The following is a 22,048-nucleotide window of genomic DNA, read 5'->3' as shown; positions in this document are numbered from 1 at the left end:
TTAATGGCGGGCTCTTACGCCCCCCCGGCACCGCTAAGGCACCTGCCTGGACCGGCTGTCGCCCCTCGGCTTCCCGAGGCGGCCGGGGAGCAGCCTGCCGCCCTCTCGCCCACAGCCCCGGCCCCCTCCCTCACGCAGCCGCCCCTCGGACGGGCCGGAGCCGCGGCCCTCGCCGGGCCTCTGAGCGCAGCCCCGCGGAGGCCGCCACGGGCGCCAGCGGCGCGCGCGGCCCCGCCCCCGGGCGGGGAGGAGGAAGCCGGCCCCTCCCAGAGTGCCTCGCGCGCGGCAGAGGCCGGCGCGCCTGCGCGCTGCGCGGCCGGCTCCCAGCTCAGCGCAAGATGGCGGCGGGCGCCTCGGACCCCCTGGAAGAGATGCTGCTCTTCTCCGAGGAGGTGGACGAGAAGGCGGTCAGCGACCTGGTGGGCTCCTTGGAATCGCAGCTGGCCGGCGGCCGGGGCTCCGCCGAGGCGCCCCAGCCCAGGACCTCCGCCCCGTCCCAGCAGCAGCAGCCGCAGCAGCAGCAGCAGCACCAGGGGAGCCTAGCGGGGGGCAGCAGCCCCGTCCGGCAGCAGCAAGGGCATCCCGCGCCTCCTCCCGCTCCCGGGGCAGAGGAGGCGGCGGGGTGCCCCGGAGCCGCGGAGAGCCGAGCCCCTGCCCAGGGGCCGCTCCCGTCCCCGTCCCCCCCGGCGGCGGCAGCGGCGGCGGCGGCGGCAGCGGCGGCGGCGGGGAGGGGAGTGAGTGTAAACAGTAGTAGTGTGCAGCAATCACATGGAGCGGCTCTCCTCAGCAGCGGCGGCAGCAGCCCCGGCGCGCCCGCCGCCCCTGCCCCGCCGCAGCCCGCCGCCCCCCCGCCCGCCGGCGCCCCTGCCCAGCCTGTCAACAACCATGTGGCTGCCGGCGCCGCTGCCCGGGACGCGGGGAGCAGCCCCAGCCCCGGCGGCAGCCCGCCCGCCGCTGCCAGCGCGCCGCCGCAGCGCGCCGAGGCCGCGGCCGCCGCGGGGGGGAGCGGGACCCCGGCGGGGGGCGGCGGGCCGGCGGGAGCGGCGGAGGGCGCCGCGACCGCGCCGCTCCCCGGCGAGGCGGCGCCCAACGGGGAGGGCGCCGGGGGCCGGCCGGCGGCAGTCCCACCAGTCAGCAGCCACGGCAGAGCCGACGCCGCCGCGGCACAGCCCAAGCCCGCGCACGGCCCGCTCCCCGCAGTAAACGCACTCAGTAACTCCGCCAGCCCCGCGCCCGCCCCGCCGCCACCGGGCTCGGTCGTCAACTGCGCCCCGCCGGCCCCCGCTGCCGCGGCCCCCGGCGCCGCGCCCAAGGCGGGGGTCGGCGCGGCGGGCGTCGCCAAGGCGGGGGCCGCCCTCCCCGTCGCCCCCGCGGCTCCCCAGGCCCTGTCGCCCCGGCCGGCGCTGGGCGCTGCCCCCAGGATCGTGGCCCCCCAGCTGATCGTGAGGCCGCCTCAGCAGACCACCATCCAGCTGCCCCCCGGCTTCACCATCCCGCCCGGTAAGTGGAAACGCGGCCCTCGGGGGCTCGCCGCTCTTTCTAACCCTTTCTTCTTGGCCGAGGTGGCTTCCCCCCCGCCCCAAAGTTGTCTGGCCGCTGCTCGGCGTGCTGGAAACAAAAGAAGAGCCACCTGTCCGAGGGCGACGTCTGACAGACGGGCTGCCCTTAATGGGGATGTAATTGGTACGGGACGGGCGGTTGCTAATGCGAAGTAATTATGACTGCTGGCTGATGAGTTACTTGTTTTGTCTTAGGGAGAGAGCGGCGGTCACGGTGAGGTGAGTTGTAGTGGTGTAGTGAGCAGCTGTGCACGAGAGAAAAAGCTGGGCTGTTAGAATCGTTTTATGGATGTTTTGGAGGACTCTGCTTTACTCTTGATGGTCTTGAAAAGTTTTCCTTCTTCAAAGAGCGTCTTCCGCCGTAAATTGGGTGGCAAGATACAGGCTGACTTGTGTAATTTAATCCAAAATGGTTCGTTTCAGTAAGTGCGATGGTGTCGTTCTCCGCTGCGTCTGGGCAGTCTTGACATCACTGGATTTTATTTCTAACTCTGAAGTAACCCTTGTGTCCTGTCTGTTCTCTTTTTCGTTTCTTAACTTTCATTACTAAAAATGTAGGTTCAACAAGGTTGCCGACAACCAAAACAGCGTCCCTTCATCCTAGTGATTCCTACTCTAACTGTATGTTGTTTCATCTGAAATTTTGAAGGGTTCTGTGGTCCCCTACTTAGATTTTCGTGTTGCAAAAAGTTGGTTAACTTTGTGCCTTCTTGATTTAGGAGATGAGTTAACATTTTAACTATTTTTTATTTTTTGCTGTTAATAGTATAATAATATGTGGAGCTATTGATGTGGTCTGAAATAACTTACTTCTTCCACCACGTTTCTTAAAATATTTGATATTTATTAGCTAAATGGAGCAAAAAGTGGTGGTGTAGAAGCTTGCTTCTAAGTGGGCTTTTAGTAGTTGTATCCTTGGCCATAGTTTGTGAAACTCGTGCTCCAAATTCTAATGCTCCAACCAGATAAAGCTTAGTGGTTTCATGAAGACCTAACTAACTTAAAACAGATAAGAGGTTGCTATTCAGACTGTATTAGTGCTTTTAGCCTTAAATTTCCTGTTGCTAATCTGTTTGATAATTAATTCACACATATGATAATATGTAGCATAACTTTGTATACAGTTTCTGAAGTTTAGTGTGTCAATACTTTGTTCTGCTACTTAGTTTTCAAACAGAAGAGGAAAACAGAGCCCTTAAAAGCAATCTGGTCCAAGGTTTAGAAAACGTTATGGAAAATAATACTGTGGAAAGTTATAATTTTATTTTATTACAAGACTGTGTGAAATCCAGTAAATTTGCAAAACATGAAGGTAGTATGTTCTAAGATGAAAGTGTTCAGAAAATACGATGTTATTTTTGAGTTTTGACTCTTTAAATTAGTGGATCGTTTATAATTAATTTTGAAACTCCCATATTGTAAACTTCTGTCTAAAGCAGAAATTTAGAATCAGTTTTTGAGAACAGGTTATTTTAGCATATAATACTTATAGGTTGTGTATTTCATCTTTACGTGGCTGACAGGAAAAATTAATCTCATAATTTAACCAGATTCTAATTTGTACATATTGTTCAGTAAAAGAAATTTAAAGTCCTCCAAACTGAATTAAAACATAACATTAATATGTGAGCATTTATGCATCTATAGTGGTAATTATGTCTGCAACTTTTATTGAAACTGTCTGGCACATGTTGCAATTAATTTGTCCAGTACCTTAATTTTTGTTTTTTTATTCAGAATGAGTTTTAGAAAATTGGAAGATAACTTAACAAAACACCTGTGAATCAGTGTAATGCAAATAGAGCATGTATTTTTTAATGCATGATAGGCATTATCCTATGAGGATTTATAAGGTTCACAACATAATCAGAGAAGTGGTACCTGTTTGGCCGGTTGGCAACGTACTAATTTTTGTGTGTCCAGATGGTTTAGGAATGGCATATATCAAATACATTATCTGCTTACAGAATTTTCCACAAATATAAACCCTGAGGTTTGGTGCTTGAAGGGCCAATGAACCTAAAATGCTATCTTTTTAAAGAATTTTTATGGTTGGGTGGTTTTTTTTTTTTGTTTCCCCAACTCTTCTTTTAAAAATTACTCTCTGGGCTTTGAAAGAGAGTTAGGATCATGTCTTTTAGGTGTGGTCCTTGCTGTAGCCCTCTATGCCTTTTACCTTAGCTTGATTTCCACAGTTATTTAGTTTGTAGCAGCAGAAATTTGCCTTCTCTTTGTGCTTTGAGCGGTGACGGTTGGCTCGCAGCACCTAAGACTACGTGAGTGAGGGCTTTTATTGGAGCTGCAGTTCACTCGTGTTTGTCCCAGGATTGGGTTTTGTATTTCTATGTCAGCCACTGAAAGAAAGACTTTCTTGGTATAAGATACTTTTGAAATTTGTTACTTGCTTGATATAATACTGTTCAAATTTCTTTATCCTCACAATATGTTGCAAGTCATGTCCATTTACTGAGGTGGGTTTTTTTTCCTGGGAAGCTTATAATTAGATGTAAGCTTTTACCTTCTCTATTTCCCCTTGAAAAGTTAAAATATATATATATGAAGCGATTTGCACATAGAGGTAAGTTGCAGAAACAGTACCTACTGACTTTATCAACAGAATAAGTTGACTTATTAGACCCTTATTTTTTGGTTCTCCAATAGTTACAGGCAAGATGTTTTTCTGTTTATAGACCCATTGTATCCTATGTAGTATCCTGTCTAGGTTAAATTATTAAAATATATTCTGGAACTAACTTGGAAATTCTTGTAAAATAATCTGGCTGGGGAACTGCTGCTTAGTTCTGAGCGAACTAGAGAAAGCACATCACATGCTTTGCAGTGATCTTGAATAAGTGTGAAGCTCCAGATGATGCAGGGACCAACTTAACCGCTGTCTCCCCTTTTCTGTCCTGCTGATTGTGGACAACTTAAGCCAGTTACACTTAGGGCAAAACTTGATGGCACTGGCTGTGTTGTGTGGAAGGCCTCTATTTGTGAAATGTGTTAATAGTAAATAATCTGAAAGTATTATCATTTACTTCCAGAAAGTCTTAGAAAACACTCGCCAAGTACTTTGTTAATTTCGAAACAATTCCTTTGGTGTTTTCCTAAAATATCTGTGCTTGTATCATTTTGTGCTGAGGAGTAGTTGTGTTGGTTCTCTGGGTATGATGGTATTTTTTCTTGATGTCTAAACCACAGGTAGTGCCTCCCAGTATGGTGATGGTGGGTGCCAAATAAATCCATGTGTTGATGCTCAGCAATTAACTAAATCTTGAATATTGTATACTCAGAAATGTGTCTGGCCTGATGTTTGCATGCACACATCCCCTAGAGCTGTTGTTTTAGTGAAGCTCTCATGTCATTGTCCCTGGTATGTTCATACTGAATTCTGTTCTCAGCTGCTGGATTATTGTTATAGTTTACTTTTAATGAATATTTCTTTCTAATTTTATTCTGCTGACCTGGCTAGACTGTTGAAAGTTGCTGTACACCTATACGCTCAAGCGACCGTTTTTTTCCATCTCTGTTATCCATAAGCGGCAGTTACTCGAATTCCAAACTGAATTGGGTATTAGTTTTTGTCTGCTAGTAGGGGCTCCTTTTCTTCTTTGAAATAAAATCTCATGTTACAGCAGAATAAAAAAAAAGATACAGTATAAAGAAAAATGTACAGTGCTATACATTAATTTTATTCTGCAGTTGGATAGTTCTTCATATATTATTCTTCATATTATTCTTTATAGTTATTGTTACTTTGTTCTCATTAGGTATGGTCTTGGTGCGCACGGATGCTGGACAGCTTGTAATGGTGCCTCAGCAGGCTCTAGCACAGGCTCAAATGCAGGCTCAAGTACAAACGCAGGGTCAAGGTCCTACCAGCATTTCACCTAGACTTTCAGTGCCCACAACTGGCCCTGTTTTTCGCCTATCAACAACTCAGGTATGCCTGGCTCGATTTCACTTTACTTTTGTGCCTTATGTTTTCTTCTGTCTTACACATTATTAGCTCATATGTTTATGCAAATGTGCTTTCCTCCCTTTTTTTGTTGTGAAAACAGAAAATACTTACTCAAATGCATTTTATTTTCTGAGGCCTAGGAATTTTTTTTGTATTTCGGAAAAAATCTACTTTGTAGAGTTTCTCAAGACCTTGTTCAGACTGTGAGATCATTGGGGGCTAGACGGCTCAGTCTTAGCCAGAACTTAGTTTGGACTGTATACTGCTGGTTCAGTAAGTGCCCCTTGTTCCTCTGAATCAGAAACATTGTTATATCCCAGCATGCTGAATGGATGCACAGGATAGCTAGATTTCACTAGAAATGAGAAAAGAAAAAGCCAAGCACATTCAGTATAAGGATTTGCAATAATCAACTTTTCTAATATACTTTATTGATACTTTATTGAGAAGAGAGGTTTGATTCCTTTGATTCACCTCTGGGTATTATCTGTCTACACTTGGAAGTTTTGTCTGTGTTATGACTACATTTCCTTTTTTATATGGATTGACAGGATAGCATGCTTTCTTACCCTAAACTCTTCCATGGAGTGTGTTTATTTCAACTTGGAACTGATTTATTTTCAAGGGTGAAGGTGTACTGTTCTTTAAATTACGTGGTAGGCTGCATTGGTTTAAAATTTTATAGGGAGGCTGTTTAGCTTCAGGCCATTTGGGGCTAGAGCTGAACTATCTTACTAAAATGCAGAGGTAAACATCTTTGGATGTTAGTACAGGGCAGGTGTGCCATAATAATTATAGGCAGAATTTAAGGTAGTTTTGCCTAAGGTCTTTGTTTGCAGAAGTGATAAGTAATTTAGAGTGGAAAGAGATGAAGAGGGTGTCTTTATAATTTTTTAATTGATTGTTGTATAGGTTGCTTGCAATAACTTAAACATGTATTTCCCGCTATTTAACATTCGATTACTGTCCCATTATATGCTTTGTGCATTACACCATATTTGTAGTCTAAAAGATTATTAATTCAAAACTGAAAACAGTGATAAACTTTTAGGAAGAGAAGGAAGCCAGAATAAAATTGGAGACTTGAAAATAAATTACTAACATGAGGCAGTCTGAAACAGAGTAGCCAACTAGAATGTATGTTTTAGAAATGAGTGTCACTAGGAAGACTGTAGCTCAATGGAATGTATGTATCTCAGGAAAGACATAAAGAAAAGCCTGGAAACCCTTGAAGAACTTTATGCTCTCAGAAGAGAGCTAAGTGCAGTATTGGATGGAATGCGTAAAAGAACTCTTCGCAGAAGAGGCAGCTATTTAATGTTTAAATTTGTGATATCTGGAAGGATAAGAAGACTTATAGAAGCCTTTAAAGATAAATGTATTTCAGGAAAAATAAACACAGAGATAAGCCTGTGCTAATGTTGAGGTTTTTTTTACTAGTTCGATGACAAGAAAAATCCAGACAAATTCTTCTTTTCTGTTTGTATGTCTGTCTTCGGTTGTCTGGGGCTTTCTTTGTAAATAAGTACAATCAGTTCTTTAGTAGTGACTACAAGGGACTGTGTAACACACATTCTAGCAATGGATCCTGAGTCAAGTGCATAGCATAAATGCAAAACAGAAATTGTGGGGTAGGACTGTACCAAGAATACGATCTCTGTTAGAATGAGTTTGTTTTATCTGTTTCTGTTTCATACTGTTAGTTTTCATGTAACTTTAACTGCTGTGGCCAGCATACAGAATTAAAATTCAGAGTGGAAACATTTTTAGCAAATTAAATATTAACAAATGGTCTGTAGTGTGAAAACGCTTGAGGAATACACCTTAATTGTACATAGAATCTTAGGAAGCATACAAAAATGTAGACCAGCTGCTTGGCTGTGTGTGTTCAGTCTTTATTAGAAGACTGGAGTTCAGATCCCAAAGTCAACCTTAAGATGTGTACACAGTAGATGTTGGGAGTTGATCATGTTGGCCTCAGGCAGCTGTTCTCTAGTTATATGAAACAGTTAAGGTTGCAGAAAGAGTATAATCTGACTTGCTGGATTTATATGAAAATAAACCTGTGAGGATACTGCATGTTCATGTGTTTGTAGAGATATCTAAAATCTGAAGGAGTTCAGGTATTAGAAAGACGTAATTGTTTTTGCGCAGAGTTCTGCCCAGATAAATACCCCACTGCATTATAGATATTCCCTTACACTTGTTAGTGCTAATAAGCTGCTTGAGAATAGAGGAAAACAGCAAGGCCTTATGAATGAATCATGTCTTACAGGATGCAAAAGTTTGATTATTTTAGTGTGGCGGGATTAGAATCATGGTATCGTAGCTTGTCAGGATTCCTCTCCTTTGACAGATCTTTGTGGTAGCTGCCCAAACTGTACTGCATCATTTCTTTATTTGTTGTAATTAACAAGGATAAGAAATAATTAATATTGTCCTTGGGAAATGTACATTGAACTTCCATGACTCTGCATGTGGTCTGCAGACTCTTCTTTCATTTTTATAGTGCTTATGTTTTATGTATGTTTGACCTTAGAGTGTTATTTAAAAATGGTGGTTGATGACCTCTTAAAACCAGATTGTAAAGGTTTCAGTTCTAAAGGTTTATCATATCAGAACTAGACACTAGACTTCTGTTTCATTAGGTGGATGGTTTATAACCAGAGACTATGCATTGGTTTTCTGGGGGAAATGTCCAGTGACAAATATTGTGCTAAGGTTTTAGAAGTGTCATTTGAGTAGTTGTCATGATTAATCAAGAAAAAGGATCAAGTTCTAAAACACAGGAGATTGTGTGTACTGAAAAGTAATTTTTTCAGTGAGTTTGATTATAAACTTTTTTCTTTCACAATCAAATTCTGATGTGTCAGAAAGCTAAATTCTGTCAATTAAAATTTTCAGTAGAAATTTAAACTGTATGGAAAATAGTGTCTTATGTTTTTATGTCTATAAAGTATAAGACTCAAGAGTCCTAGTCTCCACTGTGACTGAAACACAGAAAAATTGTGTGTGCCGTTAGCTCAAGACAGACAGAATATAACCACTAATTGCTTGAGTCCTGTGAAATATTTTGCAAGATTGATGAACATTGCAGGCTATGAGGTTTTAACCTCTAGAACATTGAATACCTATCTCTCCAATATGTTAGTGGAATGATTGTTATTTTGCTGTGCAGAGCTCATTAAATTTACTATTATGTTTTTATTAACTTATTTTAAGATAGCTTTATTTGGATTAAGATGCAAGGTGCTTTAAATATGTACAATTTGGTGATGTACTTCAATCACCAAGTTTGTGTTTTACCTATATAGAAAGTCTTTGCAGGTGGAAATTTGTGGTCTACCGTAAGCATTCTAGGAAATAGTATCCTACTATGAAGAATGTATGATCTGTTTCAGGAAAGCCATAGCTTTTGTGCTTCTTGGGTATTATGGTTGCTTTTCTTCAGATCGTCCTAATTTTTAGCCAGCGTCAAGTGTCAAGTTACTCAGCTAAGTGGTTGTTTTCAGTGTTATAGTTAATTTGTATATACACTTTAAATAATTATTGCGTTAAGAAAGTGTGTTATGAGCTATGTAGTTAGATGTGAAACACAGGTTATTAAATAACACGCCAAAGAAATTGCAAAAGCTGGCAGTTACTTTTGGCAACTCATTAAGACATGTTGAGAGTGATAACTGGAGAATATAAATTAATTTTTAAAAACTACAAGAAAGATCATCTGAAAAATTACCAAAGTGTTCAATGAAATTTGAAATCTCTTTGAATCTCTCCTCTCGACAACTAAGTAATTTTTTCTTTACTCTCAAGAAAGGACAAGGGGAAAATAAGGAAATGTTTTAAATGTTCTTAAATGAGATTGACTTGATTGATACATACAGAGCTGTCCAGATTCTAAACTGCTTCTGCAGCCTGGTAGTATAACAAGATTTTGTTCCCATATCCCAGAGCCATCATTTGATATATCTTCTCCCAGTTATTTGGGAGGAAAATGAATCAGGTTTCCCATGAAAATTCCTCTAGCTTCAGTAGATGGGCTTAGATCCAGGCCAGTGTATGAGGAAGGAGCCACCTTTCTCTGGGAGCAATGGAAGCTGTTGAAATAGAGTTTGCAGTCTGTTTTCCCTTAGGATTTAGTATATGGGCTTAGGGTAATGCTTTCCTTGAAGACGGTGGCTTTATCCTTCCATGTTGCATTGCTGAAGGTTCAGAAGTCAAATATGTGTATACAGTAGTACCTACCTTTGTAGGGAACTGATATAGCCTTCCCAAGTTAAAAAAAAAAATCTTTTGATTGCAGTGACAAACACAAAAGTTCAGAAAGATTAAGATATGGAACTTCCCGTTCATCCTACATTAATCTCTTCTGTACATGTGCAGTGTATTACAGTCTTTGCATGATAAATGCACAAACATAAAAGCTTCAGCTAGGCAATCAAGACACACAATTGATGTTGCACAGCAAACTTAAATCTGATGTTTCTTACATTTTGAGTGCTTGACTTTGCTATTTAAGTTACTGTTTGACTTCTATTGTTTGTAATACCTTTGTCTCATTTTTTGCGGCTTTTAGGAGTAGAGGATGTAAGCAAATGTAGTACAATTTTGGGGACAATTTTGCATTAGATTCTTGGAAGATAGGCAAATCCAGTTTGAAAGGAAGACTTGGGCTCTTTTCTCAACTCTTAGGTGGGGTAATCTTTGATTAGACATTTACTTACCCTCCTCTCAATTGCTGCTGTGTAAAATGTGAATAAAATCTGCTTGTTTTCAATTCCTAGTGGAATTCTGGAAAACTGCCTAATCAGGATGAGCAAGTACCTTGTAGGAAGGGTCTCAATTCTGATCAGTTTAATGCCAAGCTCAAAGGCTCTGGAGCATGGGAATGTGTCCCAAAAGGATGTACAGTGTCTGAAGCACGGAGTCAGAAGTAGTGAAATGGATTCAGTCAGAAGAATCAGAATAGGAAAGTAACAGAATAGTAGAGAGAAAGCAGTAATTGAGCAAAGTACCTGTAATAGGAAGATGTACTTGATATTTTAATGATCCTTTACATTTACAGTCTTTCTGGTTTCTTTAAGTAAAATATTCAAGAAAAGCATGGATAGGTACAATTGTACCATAAAATAGTTTTAGTTTAGGGCCAATTATAAGGTCATAGAGGACTGTAATGGGGGAATATTAACCACACTTAACTACATTTTTTTTTAGGGAAAAAAATATTGCAAAATATTCAGGTACATAAAACCAAACCATTTTTCAGATTGTGAATATAAATTTGTCTTCTTGGTGCAGCTACCAGAGGCTTGACTTTTTTAAAACGGTATCCTACGTTTTACATGGAAGTACTCAGTCTTACAAAAGATTATTACAATCTTTTGATGCATTAAGTGCAATTTTGTTATACTGTAGATACATTTTCAGTGATAACATGCTTGTTTGAAAAAACATTTAATGAAATAAAAAAGATTTAGATGTTTAAAGCAAACATTGAGTTAACTGCATAGTTTTAGTTGAACAATTTTCTCTTTCTTCATGATTTTAGTTTCCTTTTAGTTTTTAGCTGAATATGAAAAAGTGATTAATGTTGCCAAAATTTCATCTGCTATAGGATCTTAGTTAAGGTACAGGATTTTTAGGAAACAAGCTGTAATTTGATGGAACTTTGGTTGATCTTAGAAAAATTTTGTTCTGGATTCTTGTATTACAAGCAGGTCAAATAAGTGTGGGTTTTCTTGCATTACTGTATTCTTCAGAGATAAGTAAGTTCAGAAGGCTTTTAAAACTGATTAGAATGCATTACATTTTTGCTTCCATATCTTGTTTTGAAGCTTATACTTGCGAAATTATGAAAAATAGGTAGGTGCTGCCATCTAGTTTATCTTTGGTGAGTTTCTTTTGTTTATCTACATTTTTCATTTCTACAGTTGATGGATTTTCATGCTTTTGATGCAGATTTTGTTTGCTGGTTTCAGTATCTTAATACCCAGTTGAGTTTACATTCATAACCAAAAAGCAAAAAACAAGTTCCTTTTTAAAAATTATTTTTAATTAAAATTATTTTATGTTACAAAATTAAAGTGCTACCGTACACCAAGAATATAAAGTGAGTATCATACAGGAAAGACCAACATTAGCCTGGCCCATAATATTTTATTATGGAGTATCTGTTATCAGAATTTACAAATCAGGTGAAATAGTGTATGTTGGAATTTTCATGAACTGCTGCTGAAAATTGATTTGGTCTTAGAGTTTACTAATGTTTTTGTTTCAGGTTTCAAGTTTGATTCAAAATGTGTTTTCCAGTAATAAGTTGCTTTGTATATTTTTAGTGATCAGAAAAGGTAGTGTAAGTTTGTGTAAAGTTTGATGGTTTAGTCCAAGTATTTAGGCACGTAAGCGGGCTACTTAACAATTCTTCTGTTACAAACACGATTACCAATCACTTGAGTTTGCTTTTCATTGCATAAATAGTCCGATGAATATATATGGATGTATTTTTAAGGAAATGACAATTTCTTTTCTAGCTTTGTTTTTTCTTGCTTTAGGCTAACTTCTACTCTACAGAATTTCAAGTTCATGATATAAACTTTACTGATTTGTTTTCTGTGTTTTGACATTCACTTTCTGTTAAGTTTCACTTTACCATCCTTTTTTAAAATGAAAAGAAAAAAAAAGTCTTTTGAACTTGTGAAAAGTGCTGAATCACCTGCTCTGGAAGTGGCTATATTTTTGCTGTGAAATGTGTTTGGTGCAGACAACAGCACCGTTAGTCTTTGCCGTCACTTGTGATGTTGGGAGCCATTCTAAACTTGGCGGATGTTTCACAAGCTGTTCTTCTTGCTGAAGTGGAACCTTTCAAATCTGAGATAGTTCTGATAATATGCTATGCCTGTGTTTTCAGCAGTGTTTGTATTTTTATGTCATCTTTTAGTTTTGGTAATTCTTTTCTGTTTATTGAGCTTTTTTTTGTTTTTTACTGTTTTTCCACACCCTTTCTGCTTTTCTGACAAATGCTTATTTTACTTTTTGTAGAAATTTTAAGCAAATTGATAAATCTTTGGTGTTGCCTGAGTTGCATTACCACTATTATCAAATAAGCTGTTCTGTACTATTTCTTTTGTATAGACAGTTTTTGGACTTCTTGTGCAATATGCTGGAGAAGATGTTTGTGTTAGCAAGGCAGGTAGGTTGAAAGGCCAGAGCAAGTAAAAAATATGTGGTCTCAGCTATGCGTTAACCACAAAACCATTTTCCTTTCATGGTGAGTGAATTTTTTCTGTGTAAGTGGGTAAGTTCTTAGTACTTACAGATTCTACTGTTTACATTTTTAGAGCATTAACATACTTTTAAAACTTCTTAGAAAACATTCAAACATTAGTAAGGCTATAAAATTGAACATGCAAAGATCAGGAAATGCTATAAAGAAGGTTCCTGAGCAATGTAGTAGTAGCTCCCATGTGCATATGCATTATGCTGCATGACCACATACTACTGTTATTTTTAATTTCCACAGTGTGTAGGCTGGACAGTCTTAATTAATGAAGAATTATGTAATATTTTTTTTCTCCACTGTTCAGTGGGTTGCTTCAGGCTTATTTGCTGCATATTATCTAAGCCCCCCTCTGAAGTGGGAATTAATAACCAAGCAGGTTTTCTGTGAAGCTTATCCCTATAACAACTTTCTCAACAGTGCAGTTAAGGGGATTATTAGCCTCTTTTTATAAGTAGAAAACAGAACCTGATTGTCTGTATTTTAAATATTAAATTAAAAATACTGGTTAATTTTTTGTGTTCAGTTTGACTTCGTTGTCTTCAGTTGCAGCCATGACCACTCCTGGTCACAAATGTCACATTTCAAGTTGTCCACTCATAGATATATGGCACAAGAGAATTGATTACAATAGATTATACATATTTGCATGCAGCACAAGCACTGAGCAATTGAGGCAGTGGTAGAATCTAATTGTAGGGCCAAAGTTCAGCTGCTTTTATCCACCAGATTCTTCGGATGAATCCTGGTGAATATCCCTTTGGTCAGCATGGGTCAGCTGTCCTGGCTATGTCCCCTCCCAAGAACTTGCCCACTCCCAGCCTACTGGTGAGGGGGGGAAATGTTGGAGACAGACTTGATGCTGTGCGATCACTGCTCACCACTGCTCACCGGTAGCCAAAACATTGGTGTGTTATCAACACCTTTCTAGCTACCAATACAAAGCACAGCACTATGAGGGCTGCTATGGGGAAGATTAACTCCATCTCAACCAGACCTAGTACAGGCCCCAGGCTCCTCTGCCTATCTTGTCTAATTGCTCCCAGTCCTGTGTCTTCCTCCCCTGTTGCTCTTCTAGTTTGTGAACTCAAAAGGGACGTCACGAATATGAGGAACACAGCAGCGTCTCCCTGCTTTGGGTTCTGAAGCTTGACTCCAGCAATGCTGTGGTGGCAATGAAGGTTCTGCCTCAGTTGGCTGGCTTGTTAGAGATTCTGCCTCCAGTAATTTTCTGCAATTGTTTGCAAATGTCAAGTTTTTAAAGGGTTAGTACTTTGGCTCAGTTTGGCTATATTTTTACCAGAGTGAAAAAATCGAATCCCTGACATACAAATTGCTCTGCAGCTGACATTTAAGTGCACGTTCCAGAAGAACCATAACCAAAAGAATTGAAAGGCAGTTAGTAAGCATATGAAGTTTCTCTTAAGAAATCTGACAGAATTTTAGGTATCAGAAAACAGAGTTTGGTAGTGGGGAGTGTTATGATACCTTAATAGTTGGTAGAGCTACCAGCCATGCTTATAAGAAAGGTTGTATAAATTAGTTACTCTAAAATGACCTACCAGATTTGACCTTTAGCCTATGCTTCTGCCAGTGTCTGTGACCCCACCTTAGTTTTCTCTTTGTTAAACACGGTCTTTTATTGTTTGAGGCAGCAGGGCATCTTAGCATGGCCTATTTTATTTGTAAGAAGTTTTCCGGATTAATGATTAAAAAGAAAATTGAGTTTTATTTCAGATTTGGCAAATTTAAATCTAAACTTCAAGGTCATATTCTGCTAAAATTGAGTTTTGCATAGTACCTAGTGAAGCCATGTACTGGAAGACACAGAAGGAGGTGTCATGATGTGTATGTATCGTGATAAACTTGCCCCTGCTTTTGTGTTAACATTTGTTCAAATGCTATTGGTGTATTTTCTTTCTTCCTTTTGTGATTGATAGTGGCCAAGTTTATTGACAGGACTGATCATGAAATGATATATGCAACATACTTGTCAAAACTAAGCTCTCTTGCTTTGTAGTGCAGGGACTGTGTTGCTGGTACCCTGAGTGTTGATCAGTAGGTGGTACTATAGTACAAAATACAAGTATACCACAAACCTGTTTCCAAGGATTTACATGCATCTGTGTACAAACTTGTGGCAGTTTAATTGTCTTGATTTTATAAAGCTGTGAATACACAATGCAATCCCTAAAATTGGTGTAGTCCTGCCTCGGCAGTGACGATCCCTGGATATTTTGGCGTATTTTCTCCATGTTCAAGTGGACTTCTTTTTCAAATGCAGCCTTGTGTATTCCTTTGAATACAGAGGCATCTTTGTTTGTGCACAGCAGGTACAATGCAATTTGCTCCTGTTTACACCTCGAGCTTTGCCTCTCTATTCATGAGTCCAGAGTTCTGGGGAGAAAGTCTACATAGGAAAGTTAAGGTGTAGTTATTTAGGGAGCGGATTCACAGGACACAGAGTAATTCCACACTGACATCTTCCATGAACAATTACAATGTGCACTGACTGCCTTTGTGGAAGTGACTTGCTGCACCCTGGAACTGGAGTCACTTGCATTATCTGTATGATGTGTAGGCAGAATGAATGTTGGGGCACCCCCCCTCCAAGCTGGCCAGACGTAAGCCAGATCCGTTTTGAGATCCTTATTTCCACAGTAGCACTGTGCTGTGTTCCACTTACAATTTCTAACCTCTCTGTGTGGACAGAGCCAGCTCAAGTCTGTGTACAAAAGACTATCTTACGCATTCTCTAGTGTCCCCATGGAGATTGGTAGGGGATTATATACTGTATTCATTCATGTTCTGTTTTCCTGCCTGTTAATGTCTGAGTACAGGGAAAAAACTTCTTAAACATTACTTTCATATATTTAGGAAATGTAAAGATATGTGATTTGTCTAATTAAAAATAATATAGTTACATTTGAAAATGTATTCTTTTCTAAGTCTCTCTTGGTAATTTTGGAATTTAATAGCATCATACCAAACCTTAGCAATTTTTCTTTAAAGAACATCACAAATTCTTTTAGGTTGTTCCAGTAGGAACTTGACATATTGGGTTGTGATCTTTTTTATATAATGTTGATCATTCTTGTTTTCTTTTTGATGGATTTCTCATGAGATCTGTTTACAGCTTTCCTTTCATAGAAAAAACAGCTATTGCTCTCTAAATAGTTTTTACCAGTTCTTCTTGAAAGTATTTGTGTTGGGAGTCCTTATAGTGTCTTCTGGCAACTTGCAGCTGTGAATTGAAGATCATTTCCATGATACTTAAGAATTTCTCTAGGCTAGTTCCTTGTTACGTTTCTCATCCACTCATTTCATACTTACCTTTTTAACATTTATGAGTTTTGGAACCATGTTAGTAAACTGTTGTGCTACTTTGTTTGCAGTTCTTTGGTAGTAAGGCTTTTTCTTCATATCCAACACATTAATAGATTTTACCGCCATTTTGTATCAAAGGCTTTTGTCACTATTGAATTTTAAAACTGAGGGTGAATTTAGTCTTCATGTTGCACAGTTTGCTCCTGTGGTCTGGCACAGTGGAATACTATGTGTGGAATGTATTGCATACTTAGTTGGATAATATGCTGTTACGATACTGAAATGTTATATTTTAATTATATGCAGTTTTGATGAATTGTGATGAATTGTGGGCATTTATTAGCTGCTCTAGCTAGCAGTCTGAGCTATGTATTTGTGGATTTCTGGCTGAAGATCTTTCTTGGAACTGAGTAGCTGCCAGAAGTTTGCCTGGTTATCTGCTTGCTTTGTAAATCCTCACCTCTGGAAGTACTTGCTGACAAGAAGGGGGCAGATAACACAGGCATGCTGTATTTTTAGGTTGGAAACACTGGTTATAAGCAAATGAACAAGATACACAGTATTTACATTTTAAAATGCAAGCATTCATCACATATAGTTCATTCAACCAGTATTTTAAGGAAATCGAAGCAAGTGATCTTCTTTACAATAGAGAAAAGAGGTAAGGTATTTAAAAACAGAAGATGCTTATATGATCCTTCTTCCAAAAAAACAGACAATTCTACCTATTCATGATGATGTTTATTGCCTCTAGGCTGTCTCAGTATGGAAGACGTCCCTAGACAAGATTGTAAAAATCTTGAAAGCTATCCAAACAAACAAAAAAAAAAAAGGTTTTGTTCAGATGACAGGTAGATTTTTTTTTTTATTTTCCTTTTTTCCCCAAGTACAGAAGATTGATATCCAGTAGATGATGTTGCTGGACTGATTGGTAAGGAATGCTTGGGGCTTTGAATGCCTGCCTGGGCCTTGGTTCCTTCTGGAGATCTCTTAAGTATACTGGATGTTCTTTGAAGAAGTATTTTATGTAGGTTTAATAGCCAATGTAAGAATCTAAAATAAGCTGTTCTTTATAAAAATATTAATTACAGAGACACATAACTTAAAATGTAAATCAAGGAAAATTAGTTTTATCTTGTGAGAAACAATATTGTCCATTGTTTATTACTCCAGCCACTTAGAAAATCTGTCTTTTCGAAGTATGTGTTTGAATGCAAATCATAATAAATGCAAGTTACGAGAGACCAGTGGGGCCTCCATTTTTAATAATGAGTAGTTCTCTTTTTGTCATAATTGCCATATTGTGTGATGTATTTCTTCCATAATGGTATTTACATTCCTGTAGAATTAAATAACAACTTTCCTGGAGACATTTTTTATTCCTAAATCTTGTCCTTTTATATGATGGTAAGAGATTTCAATCTCTCTCTCCCAATTAAAGTAAATTACAAAAACAATTAATATGTTTGCTGCATGAGGGAAATTTACTGAGTTGTAGAGTATGCTGCTGTGTGAAAGGCTGTAAGCCAGTCATTTTCCTTTGTCTGCACTTAACGTTGCAGTTGCTGTCTGGTTACAGAGTGTGTGTTCTCTGAAAAAGATTCTCAAAATGCTTAGACTTCATTTCTGTGCAAGTTAGTTTCTATATAATTTAATCTGAAATTATTTTGAAGATATTTTTCTGCTCTCTGAATTTTCTCTCTATATTCATTTTCTTCAAGAAAAAGCACTAGAAAAGACCAAAATGACCAATATGCGTTACTGGCAATTATAAAATCAAATATTGATGAATACTGACATGTAAATACCACAACTGAACTAATACGTTAATGTAACATAAATTTTTTGCAGGTCACATCCTACATTTTCTAATCTTTTCCATGTATCTGTATGAGAAACAGCTTTTAGGAGAAAAATTGCAAACGTATCGTTGAACATAGGAAAGCTGATTTTTGCATTATGTATGAATATATATTTAAGAACATATTACTGGTTTTGGTTTTTTTCAGCATTAATAATCATTATTCTTGTAATCACTATTATTAAAAAGTCTTGGAGATCAAGTTACTAAGGAGGAAAAAAACTAAAATGCTTATTTTTCCTTTATTAGCAACCAACTTCTGTAGCCACATCTACTGTCCGCCTAGGACTTCCAGTGCAAGCCAAAGTTGTTCAGTCAACTGCTACACCTGTCAGTGCTACGTCCGCTGCGACTCTGCCAGGAGGCTCTATTCTTTCACATACCACAGTAAGTAGTAAGAATGTAAAAAGCAAAAGATGGGTGAAGGAAAGGATGTTCGTAATTGCCAATTTTTTTCAAAAGTGAATTTTAATGTTCATATGTTTGCTTTTATCACAAACATAATCACAGAAGTTGAGTGTATAGTCAGACTGTGTTATGCAGGTGCTGAGTGATAGCCTACATCTTACTTTCTGCTGTTTCCTAGGTGATAAAATTTTGGGGGTAGGATAGATTTAGTTTTTAGCTTTTCTTTAAAGAAAAAACTTGAATCAACTGGACTCATAACTACTGTGTCAGTGGTGGACATGCTGCACTACATTTGTCCCTTGTCAAGAGCTGTGGTGTCTGCTCTGTGGTCACCAGCGCCGCAGGATCCACGGCATCACCTGTGGCATTGCAGTGCAGGTGCCTGGGTCAGCTTGCTCCACATCTGTACCCAAGACAGAGCAAAGCTCTGCAGTCAGGCTGGATTGGGAGGTCCTGGTAGCTTCCCCTCAGTGTGTTATGCTGCCTGGCTGAGCTCGCTTGCCCCTGCAGTCCCTTTTGGTGTGTCTGTCTGAGACTTTTTGGCACTTGGAAGGGTGGCATGTTGGGTCAGATGAAGTGTAAGAGCTGAACTGGGTGGTGGGTGTGTGTTTATGTGGTGCTCCGTGCAGCCTGATAAGCTTTCCAGCCTTCTAAGGTTGAGGAGAGTGCAGCGTGGTCTTTGTGTGTGGCCCAGTTAGGTCCAGGACAGTTTTGTTCACTAGGGCTTTGCACTGGTGCAAAAGCATATATGCTGCTGCTGCGTTCAAATTAGGTTGAGCAGCTGTGTTTAGTGCATTTATGTCATCTGGATCTGAGCTGTCACTGTAACTGTGGTAGATGATTGTAAACCTGATGACATGACCACAGATCATTGGGAATTGACTTGTTTATATTAAGGGCCAAATTTACAGAAAGTTGAGTTACAGAAGTCACATCATCATGGTGATCTTCAAGGGCTGGATAATAGCAACCTATTTTTTAGTGGTACATTTATTTTTGTAATAAAAAGAACTTTAAATGAGGAATTTCACCGTTCAGTAAACGGTGACAAAATTAGGGTTGTAATAAGTAAGTAAAGTCAATGGTTTTATTTTGTCAGTAAGGGTGTATTTGAAAGGAAACAAGTTTTTCTTGTCAGGCTTTCAGGAACTTTATGGTTGACTAAAGAATTAAAAGAAGATAATTACCTATTTTTTCAATATAAAATATTAATAGGTATCAGTAGCTACAACAAGTGCTCAAAATTTATTCAAGACAACAGTAGCAACTGGAACATCAGCTTCTCAACAACCTGCAGTAATTACTGGTGGACAAACTCAAGCTTCAGCACAAAACCAGGGTCAGCCTCGGCTGCCGCTTCCACCTCATACGACAGCACAAGTACCAGCACAGCCCCAGGTCATACCAAGCTCTCCTGTACCTGGAACTACAGTTGTATCACAGGTAAGTTTTAAAATACTAGATACTTAGTTTTCTTAGTACTTTATGAACTCCTAAGGTCTATTGAGAAGCAGAAAGAACTTTTTCTTTATGCAAGCACACTTCCCATGACGGAACAAATACTTTACAAACAAGAAACCCTTCCCCTCATTTCAGCTAAATGAGATGCAAATTGTGAGAGGGAGGAAGAACACCTGTGGTCAGCTGCTTTCCCCATCCTGCCATTTATGTGTCAGTAGTGACAGAACTATTCTGTTTCTGTAGACAAAACAATCAGGCCTTCAGTCTTCGGACTTCATTATTATCATCTTGCTGGGCCTCAAAACTGTGGTTACACTGAAGTGTAACATTTCTGTTTCTCAGAGTAATTACACCATATAAAAATAATGGCTTGAAGAAATTAAAGCATCTGTTTTCCTACTGATGAGGAAAAGATTAGATATGATGATGTTTGAAGACTATTTCTAATTTGATTTTTGCTGTGCTGCTTTGTACAAAAACATACTGAATCAATAATTTAACAAATTAAGATAGCTTGGGAAACATTGTACATTGTGTATTGGGCATCTCAAAGGAGAATGCGTCTCCAAGAAATTCTTGTGTTACTTCTCATATTTAAGGTTATTTTTATCAAAACAGACTGTAAAATACTAAATATATTTCCTTCACTGATTTGGGGCTTTTTTGCTGGTATTTGTGAGGTATGATGTTCAGTTACATGAACAAGTGAAGAAAATATCAGGTAACTAGCAGCAATAGTAAAATAGCTGCAGATGTATTTCAAATATGTCCTGCTTGAATTAGAACAATTTCATAATTTTCCCTATTTATAGTGATCAGAACATGCATTGATCCTGACTGGAAAATAGCATGGATCTGATACTTGTTTTCTTTGGCTTTTGCAGGAAATGCAAGAGAATGTGAAAAAGTGCAAAAACTTTTTAGCTACCCTTATAAAACTTGCTTCTCATAATTCACCATCTCCAGAAACATCCCGTAATGTGAAAGCTCTGGTTCAGGATTTGTTGGTAAATATTTAGTTATCTTTCATTTTGTGAGCTATCTATTAAGCTTGTTATTTACGTATGCTGAAAACTATTGCTTTAATCTTAACAATTTCTTTTTCTGTAATGAAAGTGAAAGGAGTTGGGCTACATCAAAATGCAAATATTCTGTACGTTGCATATCTTCAAAAATCTGTCAAAGGTAGGCTTTCTCTTAGTTTCTGAAAGGGGAAACGCAACAAAGTATTTAGTATGCATTTGTCAAAACCACTCTTGTTTTGATGGATAGTATTTTGGTCATTTATTTAGAAAAATAGAGTAAGATACAGGATTTTTCCTTGACAATTCATTAAGTTTCTTTTCCTCCAAACCATGGTCTTTTCTGAAACAGTAAGAAGCTATTAAATGTTTTAACCGCAGAATGAATGTAGATATACGCCTCCACAATGTGGTTTAGAGTCTCTAGGATTGAAGGAAAAAGTATTTTGCTAAGCTGCTGAGTCCACGCAGTTCTGCAGATAGATGCCCTTGCATGGAGCCTTAACTGCAAGTGGATTTCAAGAGGCAAAGTTATGTTTCAGCTAGACAGAGTCCTTGGGCCCAGAAAAAGTCTGGCTTACTGTAGTCTCCAGTGCAACAGATGTTTCGGTGAATTATATAAATGCATTGCAGACAGATGTTACTGTAGAGCTAGACAAATGGTCAAGCTTCTTAAAAGAAATTAAATATAGTCTATGAAAAACTTGGATTTAAAAGTAGTTGATACATACTTCTTTGAATTCATTGACAGAGAAACCTGTCTATTTTAGACAAGCCTCAGGCTTTTTTCGAGTATGAGCCATTCAACAACAATATTCAGTGGTTCTAGTAAAAAATTGGTTTAACTTTTGAAAACTAAGAAAGAGTAACTAAGTAAAGGTAACTACTTATAATATTTTAAACAAGGTAATGAGACACATATATAATTATATTTACTGAAGGTTGTTGTGGTTTGTTTGGTTTTGTTCTTATTCTGTATCAGTCCAGGAAAGCTAATGAATGTTTTTATTACAATCTGAGATTGTAACTAATGATATTTTAGAAGTATTATAAAATACACCTGGGTTATAGAGTTCTCCTGTATTAACTGTTAAATATACTTTTTATACATGCATATGCTTTACATATATAGTTTTATATATATGCACACACATTCTACTAAGTTAAATTGAA

The 22,048-nt window shown here is 39.1% G+C and overlaps 1 protein-coding gene across 1 annotated transcript in view; it reads left to right on the top strand.

Annotated features, from left to right (window-relative positions):
• Positions 1–338: 338 nt before the first annotated feature.
• The window catches only part of LOC142594107 (transcription initiation factor TFIID subunit 4-like), a 148,803-nt gene continuing 127,093 nt past the window's right edge, over positions 339–22,048 (top strand). Inside the window, exons 1-5 of the mRNA XM_075715154.1 lie at positions 339–1,500; positions 5,330–5,502; positions 18,234–18,371; positions 19,608–19,835; positions 20,738–20,860. Coding sequence (XP_075571269.1) covers positions 339–1,500; positions 5,330–5,502; positions 18,234–18,371; positions 19,608–19,835; positions 20,738–20,860 — 1,824 coding nt within the window. The remainder of the gene's footprint in view (positions 1,501–5,329; positions 5,503–18,233; positions 18,372–19,607; positions 19,836–20,737; positions 20,861–22,048) is intronic.

Source organism: Pelecanus crispus, chromosome 8, assembly GCF_030463565.1.
Source record: "Pelecanus crispus isolate bPelCri1 chromosome 8, bPelCri1.pri, whole genome shotgun sequence".
Classification (NCBI taxonomy): Eukaryota; Metazoa; Chordata; class Aves; order Pelecaniformes; family Pelecanidae; genus Pelecanus; species Pelecanus crispus.
The sequence above is the reverse complement of the archived record's forward strand: the minus strand, read 5'-3'. Positions and strand labels throughout refer to the sequence as shown.